We start from the raw sequence: 12447 nt of genomic DNA on the forward strand, positions 1-12447 counted from the left end.
GCCATTGAAATCAAGTTGGTACCCTGGTTAAGGAGTTTGGACTTGATTACAGAAGTTTCATGTTGTAATTTGAACCCAAGTCACTCCAATTGCAAAGTCTAACTGGTATTTCACCCTTCCTTTTTATAGAACTATCAATTTCATTTTTAATTTCCATATCCTTTTCATTGAACATTCTGTGCTTGAATGAAATGTTATACAAATAAAAATCTGGGTAGCTGTTCATTGGGAAATATGCATACATATACATAGCCTCCTGTTTCTTCACAATAAAGGTTAAATGGTAGTCAGAGGAGTTGTGCTTTCCGATGACTCCTGTCACCCTGTAGACAATTGGCAGCAGGAGAGCAGCAGCTGCCACACTCTTCAGATATCTCTCTATTTAAAGTTCAAAGAGGCACAGGATAACAATAAGGAAGAAAGACTCGTGGCCCAACTAAGCCACCGGACAATAGAAATAATGGCTGAGAAAGGTAAGCTGTAAGGTTTAGAGGTTTCTTGGCAAAAACAGCTTTCAGACTAGTCTATTTTATTTTTTAGCATTTTGACCCTGAAGAATGTAGAATCTCTGTTATAGAACTATTAGCTACTTATTCTGGTGTGGTTGCAAAAAAAAAACATTAAATACGCAGTTTTGGACCATGTCTCTAAGATGAATAATTTTGAAATGATCAGTGAAACATAATAATTTCATACATGCTTTCTTGTAAAAGTAAATTGTAAACTGTTATTTCTCAGTATTGAACTAGCTCTGAGATCTTGGGAGTTGTTGGCCTAGAAACAAGAACGGTTGATTGCTGTGTCAGGTCTGCAGGATGGCCGTGTGAGTTTGGAGAGGCTCTCTCACTACTCTGAGTCTATATTATGACTGCCAAATGAGAATATTGAGCATCATCATTTCTGATATGCTCTATCTGAATTACTTTTTCTAATTCTTAAACCTTATTTCATATTTATATGCTTATATAAAATAACTGATTCCAATATGACAAAATTGACAGACTGAATATATCTTTGCCTGAGAATCAGTTTTAAAATACATGCATGGAAATCTTAGCTTTCAATTCTGACAACAATCTTGTGAGACATACATATATTACTAGCCCCGTTTTCTAGCTAAGGAAATGGATATTGTGAGGGTTAGTATGTGTCCACAGTCACTAGGGAGTGGTGGCTCCAGGTCTTGGGCCTGGGCACTGTTGCTCCACAATGCAGTGTCCCTAAGAGTAATTCCAGTGGTAGCCAGTTTGGTAAGCTTGGAACTGGACAAACAGTAAAGCATTTTGTAAAAGCTCTTGCATTTAAAGAGAAGTTTTGTTGTTATTTGTGCCATTGATGCAAGCTATCTGGGAAGTACATTGGGTTTTATGTATTCCCATTTCCAAATGATGCTTTACTTGTGGTAGAAAGAAAAATATTCGTGTTAAAAAGATGACCAAAGCAGTTGTACTTGGTTAAAATGCACAGACTGTTACATTGTTTTAAAATGCATAACAAATAAAGGAATATTTACTTTTCAATCTCAATGACATGCAAATTTTATTAAAACATGTGTTATAAAATTTTATTAAAACACACATGCATTAAACATTTATACTTAATTGGAATGCTTATGCATTTTCAAGTTCTTTGAAATTGACAGAAGTACTGCATCACTTACATGAATAATTAAAAAGAATACTGTCATGCACTTTCACACTAATGGTATCTTAATTCACAAAAAAATTCTTTCTCCCAAATGAGACTAAAGTATGTCTCATAATGTTTGCTTTATCCTTAAAGCAACAGCGCATAGCAGGTAAGGAGGAGGAGGTTTTTCCCTTCAGTGGATTGTGCTTTATTCCAGGTCCCAATTCAGAGATGCAAGGGAAGCCTGTTTTGTCAGATAAGAGAGACTTCAACATTTTATGAAAAACATTGAATCTATTAAAAGTCATTTAAACTTCAGAAAGTTGGCTATTATGAAAGTATCTTCTAATTTTAGAAGTACCGCATCTCCCGGTGACTTTATTATAGCAATGACAACCCTTCACATTTGAAGTGATGGGAATTGTAATGGGATTGCACTTGCTAAGAACACCCATTCTCTTTCTTAGCTAATGGCATAGGAACTCATTGTGCTCTTCAATTAAGAGTATGTCTTAGTCTGTAACATGAAGTCATTAATTCTATAAGATGTCTTTTGGTGATGCTTTTCAATTTTTTTTTTGGTGGGGTATATGCATGCATGTTTACTGAGTGAACAAGACTGAGATACAGTGAGCATTATGGAAACCTATGATATAAATTTATAGGCTGGATACAAGCAGGAGACACAAGAAGAATTATGCAAGTGTCTTTCCTGTGTGTTGGATACAATAATTTGCCCATATAGCCAAGCTCAGTGCTGGTGGTAATAGTAATTAACTTAAAAAAAATATTTTTTTCTGGTGGTGATTATGTAAGTAATGATGTTTACTTTTTCCTGTGAAGTTCAAGATTAAAATCAGTTATTGAGATCAAGGATAATTTCCAAAACAATCTAATCTTTTATGTTATAAGTAATTCAGTTTAGTAGGAACTACCTCACAGTTATATTGGATTGCTGCTATGTAAACAGCTGCTAGGCCCACCACTGAACAAACTCATGAGTATTTTCTGTATACACTAAACACAGGCACAGTGGTTCAAGTTTACAAAGCTTTGTACACATTGTATCATTTGACTATGGAAGCAACCAGGACAGAGAAACTGTGACTTACATCACCCAGTTGGATGCTTCAAGTTCAAAATATTACAAGGTCATGGAACATAAAAGGGTGACCCTTGGTTTGAACCCAAATTTCTGTTTCAAATATCCAGGGTTTATAATTCAGTTGCAGACTGCCTTCTGAAGAAAAAAAGACGAAAACACTTATGTGTGATCCCAGCCATCGCATGCTGTCCCTTAGCTCCACCAGAGACCTTTCATTGTTTTGCTTTATGAAGTTCAATGTCAAAAAGCATCTAGTGACTCTGTTTCCATTGCTTCTAAGCAGAGTCCGCATCACCACGCCTCATGGTTCCCATTCTTCTCCTGGTTGGATGGATTGTAGGCTGCATCATAGTTATCTACATTGTCTTCTTCTAGAAAAGTAAGTGTTTTAATAATGAATGTTTGTTTATGGCTTAATTGTTCTTGAATTGATCTTTCACTGTTTTACTAATGAAATGTTTTGTCATTTAGGCAAGAAGACGTCAAACTGACACCATTTAGAAGAATAAAAAAAAAAAAAACCAGGAACATGACTGATTATTAAAGGTGTCTTGTATTAAATAGCTGTAGTATTTCCTATCCTTTTGAAACTCGAATTTTTTATATAAGAATACCTTAAGAATTTGCGCGAAATTACGGATAAGAAAATGAAAATCATATAAGCTAAAGAGATGGGTCGGCAGTTTAGAGCATAGTCTGCTCTTATAGAGACCCTAGGCTCAATTCCTAGTGCCCATGTGGCAGCTTGGCACAATGTCTGTAACTCTAGTTCCAAGGAATCCAACGAACTCTTCCAGCCTTCTTGGACACCAGGCAAGCAAGTGATGCAAAGACATATATGCAGACAGAAAACATGTAAAATAAAATAATAATAATAAACATTTAAGATGCCAGACAAGAAAAGGAAGAGTTTAACCAATGCACATGCAACTAAACATTTACCACATAGCCAGACAGTGGAAGCTAAATATTTTTGTGTGTCTTTTGTATTATGGTCTTTCATTTATAGGATAATATAAGCATTTTATAACCAAAAAAGAAAAATCAATTACTTCTCAAATTGAAGACAAACCAAAATAACCTAATAAGTGTTCTAGTGCTGTGAAGAGAGAGACACAATGACCAAGGCAACTCTTTTATTTTTCATTTTAGATTGCTTTTATTTTTCTTATTAATTAATTAATTCACTCTCATATATTCGATCTGGACAACAGGTTTCCCTCTCTACTTCCACCCCCTTCCTCCATCTCCTACTTCCTTCTTATCTACTCCTCTTCCAAAAATATCAGCCAAACAGAACATATTGAATTTCAGTAAGATAAGACACCTCTCCTCATATTAAGTCTAGACAAAGTAACCTAGTAGGTGGACAAGAGTCATAAAAGCAGGCAAAAGCATCAGAAGCAGCCTCCACTCCCTCGGCTAGGAGTTCCACAAAATCAGAAAGCTATACAACTATAACATATATACAGAGGACCTAGGTTAGACCCATGAAGGCTTCCTGATTGTCAGTTCAGTCTTAGTAAGCTCTTATAAGTTCAAAGACTTTGTTGCTTCTATGGGTTTTCTTGTGGTGTACTTAACATCTCTGCCTTCTAAAATCCTTCCTCCCCAGCTTCAAGAGGATTCCCTGAACTCTGTCTAATATTGACTTTGAATTTATGCCTCTGTTTCCATCAATTGCTAGATGAAACCTCTCTGAATACAATAGGGTTAGACATCACCATATGAGTGGATCAGAATGCATAATACCATCAGGCACCACTTCAATGACACTTATTTTTCAGTTGTGTTTGGTTCTATCGTAGATGTCTGGGTCATCTGGTTTCTGGTTTCTGATTCTCCAGGCAGTGTCAGGGATGGGCTCCCTCTTATGGCAAGGGTGTCAAGATGGACCAGTCATTGGTTAGCTATTCTCATATTGAAGGACAAATTGTAGGTCCAAGATTTTGTGCTAGGTTGGTGTCCCAAACCCTCCACTGAAAGTCTTGCCTGGTTACAGGAGATGTCCAGTTCAAGTTCTATTTACACCACTACTAAGAATCTTAGCTAGGGTCACTCTAATAGATTCTTGGAAGTTTCCATTACACTAGGTTTCTACTTTGCCTCCAAATTGCCCCTCACCCCCAATTCCAATGGTCTCTCCCAGTTCTCTTTCCATCCATCCTCTCTGAATCAGATACCTCTCATTTCTGTTCCCACCTGTCCGCTGTTCACTTACAATGTCTATTTCCCCTACCATGGGAGATCTATACATTTCCTTCTTGAGCTTTCTTTGTTATTTAGTCTATCTGGTCCTGTTGTTTGTACCATGGTTATCCTTTACATCCAAGGCAATTTTCATAAAAGAAAGCATTTAATTGGAGGCTGGATTATAGTTTAAGAAGTTTAGTCTATTCTCATCATGGTAGGGAGAATGACAACATGAAGCCAGGCATAGTGCTGGAAAAGTGCCTGAGAGTTTTACACTTGGAGCCACTGAGAGCAGGACAAGAAAGACACTGGGCTTGGCTTAGACTTTTGAAAGCCTCAAAGCCCACCTCCAGGAACACAGTTCCTCCAACAAAGCCACACCACTCCAAGGTGACCAAACATTCAAACATATGAGATTATGAAGGCTATTATTATTCAAATAACACAGTAATATAATCTAAAAAGGCAAATAAATCTTTCCAATGATTTAAAGCACAGTGTGTATATGTTTTTTACTATACATATCTTATGGGCTAGGTAACTTAAAACCACACCAATTGGGTGACATACAAACATCTTTAATCCAAGCATTTAGGAGGCAAAGGTAAGCAGATTTCTGTCAATTCTAAACCTGTCAAGCATAAACAGTGAGACCCAGTCTCAACAAAACATGACCAAACAGTCACCTACCAACCAACCAAACAAAAACTCAATCCAAAATAAAATCTGAGCAAAACAAATCAAAAAACAAATAATATTTATCTATATTGCTGGCTTAAAAGCCAGACCATCACTATAAATGTCAAATAAATGTACTTGGTCTTCTTAAAATTGTACGGATCCACTCTTTGTTTTTCTTCTCTAAAAAGTGAGTGACTACTGTAGCTCTGCTCTCTGAAAAAGATACTGGGGAGAATTCCCCCACATCATGGTGTCTGTGAATGGAGTGGCTACATTCAAAGGAGCCAGGTACTCCTGGCTTAGTTTGGGGTTGGGAATATAAAAAGTGACGTGTCTGAGGATGCCAGCATCCACAGATCAGTTTAGCAGCACTGGAAGTGTTCCAACAAAATGTGCACCACCTTGTTGGGTACAAGGAAAATGCACAAGGATACCCACCATGTATTTTTTGCCAAACATTAAGCAAACAATGTCCTGCTGCAACTATAAATATTCAAAAGGAAACTGAAAAGATTGGCACACGCTGAACATGAAGAACCATACAGAACACAGGAGCCTGCGTTTCCAGCAAGCAACTGATACTGAAGCTCTGATTATGGCAGCCAGGTCATGGGATCAGGCTGTGTGTGTATCCACATACAAATGAGTCTCTCTCTCTCTCTCTCTCTCTCTCTCTCTCTCTCTCTCTCTCTCTCTCTCTCTCTCTCTCTCTTACACACACACACCACCACCACCACCACCACCACCACCACCACCACCACCAGCAGCAGCAGCAGCAGCAGCAGCAGCAGCAGCAGCATTACTCAGCTATAGGAGGATCATACTTATGTCATTTGGAAGAAAATGGGTAGAACTGGAGATCATATAACTGACATAAGCCAGATTTAGAAAGACAAATGTCACATGTATTATCTCATGTACAGAATCTAAATATAGATTTAAGACTCAGATGCAGATATTTGCACCCAACCAATGGACAGAAGCTGGTGACCCCTGTAGCTGAATTATGGAAAAGCTGGAAGAAGCTGACCAGGAAGGCAACCCAATAGGAGGACCAGCAGTCTCAATTAACCTGTACCCTCTAGATCTCTCAGACACTGGACAACCAACCAGGCAGCATACACCAGCTGACATGAGGCCCCCAATACATATACAGCAGAGGACTGCCGGGTCTGGGTTTAGTCAGAGAGGATGCACCTAACCCTCAAGAGACTGGAGACCTCAGGGAGTTTAGAGGTCTGGTAGCATGGGAATAGGGGTTGGGGAAATCCTCGTGGAAACAGGGGGGCCAGGGAGGAGGTTTGCAATGTGCAACAGTCAGATGGTGGCCTGGGAGGGGAATAAAATCTGGAGTTCAAAATTAATTAATTAATTAAAAATACTCAGGACCAAAGAAATGGTTCAGCAGATAAATGCACTTACTTGCAAGCAGGATGACCTGTTTGATTCCTGGGACTCACCTGGTAGAAGGAAAGAACTGACTCTCTCAATAGTTTCTATGGCCTCCAAGTCATTTAAAAGCTTTCCTCTGCTGTTGTGCCCCACAATTCTGACTAGGCTTCTCACTATGTCTTCTCACAAGACTTTTGGGATCAAGAAATTCCTGGCCAAGAAACAAGAGCAAAATTGTCCTGTTTGCCAATGTATTTTGATGAAAACTGATAACAAAATCAGATACAACTCCTAGAGAAGACACTGGTCGAAAATGACTTCTTCATAATTTATGGTCTGTAGGTCTCACATACTGTGTCTAGACAGGCTTTAGACTGAACCATGGTCCTCAATCCTACCAGACAAAGCTCAGCCTTTTTAACCTGTGGAATCTTGGTCATGTTTAAACTGGGGGTCTGATTTGTTATTACGTGTTCCACATGTGCTAATTGATTTGTTTACATTAAAATACATAGAACCCTTCAAAAATAAAGAAAAGACATGAGAGTAGAAAAGGACAGTTTGGTAGAGAAAGCAGGAGCTGGAGAGAGGATGGGACCAGGGAAGGACTGGAAATGGATATGAGTGAGAGAGCTCAGATTACCACCCCCACCCAGATAAAGAATGGAAGAGAAAAAAGGAAGGGGGGTAATAAGAGATAATTCCAGAATACAAGGCTGTCAGGTGAGTGCTGGGGATGGAACAATTTTACAAACACATTTATATTTCTGTTACAGAGACATTAGGTAATTATTAGTAAATTTGTTCACTATAATAACAGCTGGCAACAGGAATGCCAATGGAGATTAATATGAACTACCTTCAGGAGTACCTGAATTTTTTGCCATAGAAGATTCACTGAAGAATAACATGGTGCTTGTAAGACAGGAAAAATGTTGACATGTGTTGAAGACACACAGTAAGTTCTTGAAGATTTTTTTACAATTTGGCCTAATCTTTTGTACTTTAAAATATTTTTGTGCTTGTTTCCTTTTTTCTCTCAGTACCACTATTATGAGCTACAGTTTATGCATATAATAAATTAGAGCAGAATAACATAAAGTTAAACCTAGTTGTTTATATTCCTGAACTCATCTCTGAAAGTTCTGGCTAGGCAATTGTATAACTGGACCAGAATTCTACATTTTTTTTAAACTGCCCCAAAGATGCATGAATAGGCTAATATTTGAAAACTTGGTTTAGAGAAATGGTCCTTAGACCTCAGGACTCCTCACTGTCCATGGTCCCAGGGAGACTTTAAAATAGAGAGGGTAGGATCATATTCTCAGAGTTTCTGTTGCAGAAGAGCTGGGTGGGGCTCTGAGAACTGAGTTTCTAAAAATGTTTAGCTAAGAGGAACCTATCGGCCTGGGTCAGAGCCACTGTTGAGAGCAAGGCCGGCTTTCTCATGGCTTCAAAACTCTCTAGCATTCAGTTACCTTTTCTGCAGACACTACTTTTACTTATCAAAACTTTAGAGACCACTTTTACTTGATAATTATTATTTTTCCAACTTGATTTAATACTTTAATATGTCATCCAAATAATATCCCACTGAAAGTCTTACTTAAAAAATTTATGCAGAAAATTCACACCAAATTAGACTCAACTATTTTCTTGAATGGCTTGACCTAAGGTTTGCAGGGGCTACCTCATCTGGACTTGTAAAAGTTGGTTGCTAACTGTTAAGTAAGAAAAGGGGAAATCATTTGAAATGTAAATAAAAAATATATCGAATAAAAAAGAAAAAATATAAAATTATGAAATGAGTTCAATGGAAAAAAAAAAGTAAGTTGCTATGTCATTGTGAGCTGAAGTGTTGTCACTGTGGTGCATATACATCAGGAGACAACTGCCTTGTACTGGGCCTTGTTTGTGCTGGTAGTGTACTAAACATTTACCAGCCTACCATGATTTGCACCAGCTTCACTTGTATATTGCATATTTAGGCATACATTGACTCTGTAGTTGCATTTGGCAAGATGGTCATTTTTGACTGTATTAATCCAGACAATCCATGAACATGGAAGATCTTTTCATCTTCTGAGATCTTCTTCAAATTCTTTCTTCAGAGGCTTGAAATTCTTGTCATACAGATCTTTTACTTATTTGGTTAGTGTCACCCAAGGCATTTTATATTGTTTGTGACTATTGTAAAGGGTGTTGTTGCCCTAATTTCTTTCTCAGCCTGTTGATCCTTTGAGTCGGGGAAGGCCACTAATTTGTTTGAGTTAATTTTACATCCAGCCATTTTGCTAAAGTTGTTTATCAGTTTAGGAGTTCTCTCGTGGAAATTTTGGGGTCACTTAAGTATACAATCATATCATCTGCAATATAATCTGTGATATTTTGACTTCTTCCTTTCCAATTAGTATCCATTTGACCTCCTTTTGTTGTCTAATTGCGCTGGCTATGACTTTTGAGTACCATATTGAAGAGGTGAGGAGAGAGGACAGCCTTGTCTAGTCCCTGATTTTAGTGGGATTGCTTCAAGTTTCTCAACATTTAGTTTGATGTTGGCTACTTGTTTGCTGTATATTGCTTTTACTATGCTTAGGTATGGGCCTTGAATTCCTGATCTTTCCAAGGCTTTTAACATGAAGTGATGTTGAATTTTTTCAAATGCTTTTTCAGAATCTAACAAAATGATCATGTGGTTTTTTTCTTTGAGTTTGTTTACGTAGTAGATTATGTTTATGGATTTTCAGGATCCCTGCATCCCTGGGATGAAGCCTACTTGATCATGGTGAATGATCATTTTGATGTGTTCTTGGATTCTGTGTTTGAGAATTTTGTTGAGTACTTTTGCATCAATAGCCATAAGGGAAATTGGTCTGAAGTTCTCTTTCTTCGTTGGGTCTCTGTGGTTTAGGTATAAGTGTATTGTGGCTTCATAGAACGAACTGTGTAGTGTTCCTTCTGTTTCAGTCTTGTGGAACAGGTTGAAGAGTATTGGCCTTAGGTCTTCTTTGAAGGTCTGATAGAATTCTTCACAAAACCCATCTGGTCCTTGGATTTTCTTGGCTTGGAGATTTTAATTACTGTTTCTATTTTTTTAGGGGTTATGAGGCTGTTTAGATGGTTTATCTGATCCTTATTTAACTTTGGTATCTGGTATCTGTCTATAAAATTGTCCATTTCATCCAGATTTTCTAGTTTTGTTGAGTATAGGCTTTTGAAGTGGGATCTGATCCATTTTTGAATTTCCTCAGTTTCTGTTGTTATATGTCCCTTTTCTGATTTTGTTAAGTTGGATACTGTCTCTGTGCCCTCTGGTTTGTCTTGCTAAGCATTTATCTATCTTGTTGATTTTCTCAAAGAACCAGCTCCTGATTTTGTTGATTTGTTGTATAGTTCTTTTTGTTTCTACTTGGTTGAGTTCAGCCCTGCATTTGTTTATTTCCTGATGTTTACTTCTCTTGTGTGTATGTGCTTCTTTTTTCTTCTAGAGCTTTCAAGTGTGCTAGTGTATACTTTCTACAGGTTTTTTTTTTTTTTTTTTTTTTTTTTTTTTTTTTTTTTGGAGGCACTCAGAACTATGAATTTTCCTCTTAGGACTGCTTTCAATGTGTCCCATAACTTTGGGTATGTTTTGTCTTCATTTTCATTAAGTTCTAAAAAGTTTTTAATTTCTTTCTTTATTTCTTCCTTGATCATGTTATCATTGAGTAGGGCATTGTTCAGCTTCCATGCATATGTGGGCTTTCTTTTTTTTATTCGATATATTTTAATTTACATTTCAAATGATTTCCCCTTTCTTGGCCCCCCACTCCCTGAAAGTCCCATAAGCCGTCTTCCCTCCCCATGTTCACCCATCCATCCCTTCCCACTTTCCTGTTCTGGTATTGCCCTATACTGCTACACTGAGCCTTTCCAGAACCAGGGGCCACTCCTCCGTTCTTCTTGGACATCATTTGATATGTGGATTATATCTTGGTTATTCCAAGTTTCTAGGCTAATATCTGCTTATCAGTGAGTGCATACCACGATTAATCTTCTGATATTGGATTATCTCACTTAGTTTGATGTTCTCCAGCTCCATCCATTTGCCTAAGAATTTCATGAATTCATTGTTTCTAATGGCTGAGTAGTATTCCATTGTGTAAATATACCACATTTTTTAAATTTATTGATATATTTATTTACAATTCAAATGATTTCCCCTTTTCTGGACCCCCACTCCCTGAAAGTCCCATCAGTCCCCTTCCCTCCCCCTGTTCCCCCCCCCCAACCCTTCCCACTTCGCTGTTCTGATTTTGTTCTATACTGTTTCACTGAGTCTTTCTAGAACAAGGGGCCACTCCTTCGTTCTTCTTGTACCTCATTTGATGTGTGGATTATGTTTTAGGTATTCCAGTTTTCTAGGTTAATATCCACTTATTACTGAGTGCATACCATGATTCATCTTTTGAATCTGGGTTACTTCACTTAGTATGATGTTCTCCAGCTCCATCCATTTACCTAAGAATTTCATGAATTCATTGTTTCTAATGGCTGAATAGTACTCCATTGTGTAGATATACCACATTTTTTGCATCCACTCTTCTGTTGAGGGACACCTGGGTTCTTTCCAACTTCTGGCAATTATAAATAGGGCTGTTATGAACATAGTAGAACATGTATCTTTATTACATGGTGGGGAATCTTTTGGGTATATGCCCAGGAGTGGTATAGCAGGATCTTCTGGAAGTGAGGTGCCCAGTTTTCAGAGGAACCGGCAGACTGATTTCCAGAGTGGTTATACCAATTTGCAACCCTACCAGCAGTGGAGGAGTGTTCCTCTTTCTCCACATCCTTGCCAACACCTGCTGTCTCCTGAATTTTTAATCTTAGCCATTCTGACTGGTGTAAGGTGAAATCTCAGGGTTGTTTTGATTTGCATTTCCCTAATGACTAATGAAGTTGAGCATTTTTTAAGATGTTTCTCCGCCATCCGAAATTCTTCAGGTAAGAATTCTTTGTTTAACTCTGTACTCCATTTTTTAATAGGGTTGTTTGGTTTTCTGGAGTCTAACTTCTTGAGTTCTTTATATATATTGGATATTAGCCCTCTATCTGATGTAGGATTGGTGAAGATGTTTTCCCAATTTGTTGGTTGCTGATTTGTCCTTTTGATGGTGTCCTTTGCCTTACAGAAACTTTGTAATTTTATGAGGTCCCATTTGTAAATTCTTGATCTTAGAGCATATGCTATTGGTGTTCTGTTCAGAAACTTTCTCCCTGTACCGATGTCCTCAAGGGTCTTCCCCAGTTTCTTTTCTATTAGCTTCAGAGTATCTGGCTTTATGTGGAGGTCCTTGATCCATTTGGATTTGAGCTTAGTACAGGGAGACAAGAATGGATCAATTCGCATTCTTCTGCATGCTGACCTCCAGTTGAACCAGCACCATTTGTTGAAAAGGCTATCT

General features: G+C 37.9%; 1 protein-coding gene across 2 annotated transcripts; it reads left to right on the forward strand.

Moving 5' to 3' along the window:
- The first annotated feature begins 460 nt into the window (after positions 1 to 460).
- Positions 461 to 3109, forward strand: Strit1 (small transmembrane regulator of ion transport 1). Of its 2 annotated transcripts, none has more exons than XM_052178704.1 (2): positions 461 to 473; positions 3015 to 3109. In XM_052178704.1, the coding sequence occupies exons 1-2, from the start codon at positions 461 to 463 to the stop codon at positions 3107 to 3109; spliced, it is 108 nt and encodes a 35-aa protein (XP_052034664.1). The 2 variants fall into 2 exon arrangements, with proteins under 2 accessions (XP_052034664.1, XP_052034665.1); XM_052178705.1 differs by having other exon boundaries at positions 3018 to 3109.
- Positions 3110 to 12447: the final 9338 nt, after the last annotated feature.

Source organism: Apodemus sylvaticus, chromosome 4 (assembly GCF_947179515.1).
Source record: "Apodemus sylvaticus chromosome 4, mApoSyl1.1, whole genome shotgun sequence".
Classification (NCBI taxonomy): Eukaryota; Metazoa; Chordata; class Mammalia; order Rodentia; family Muridae; genus Apodemus; species Apodemus sylvaticus.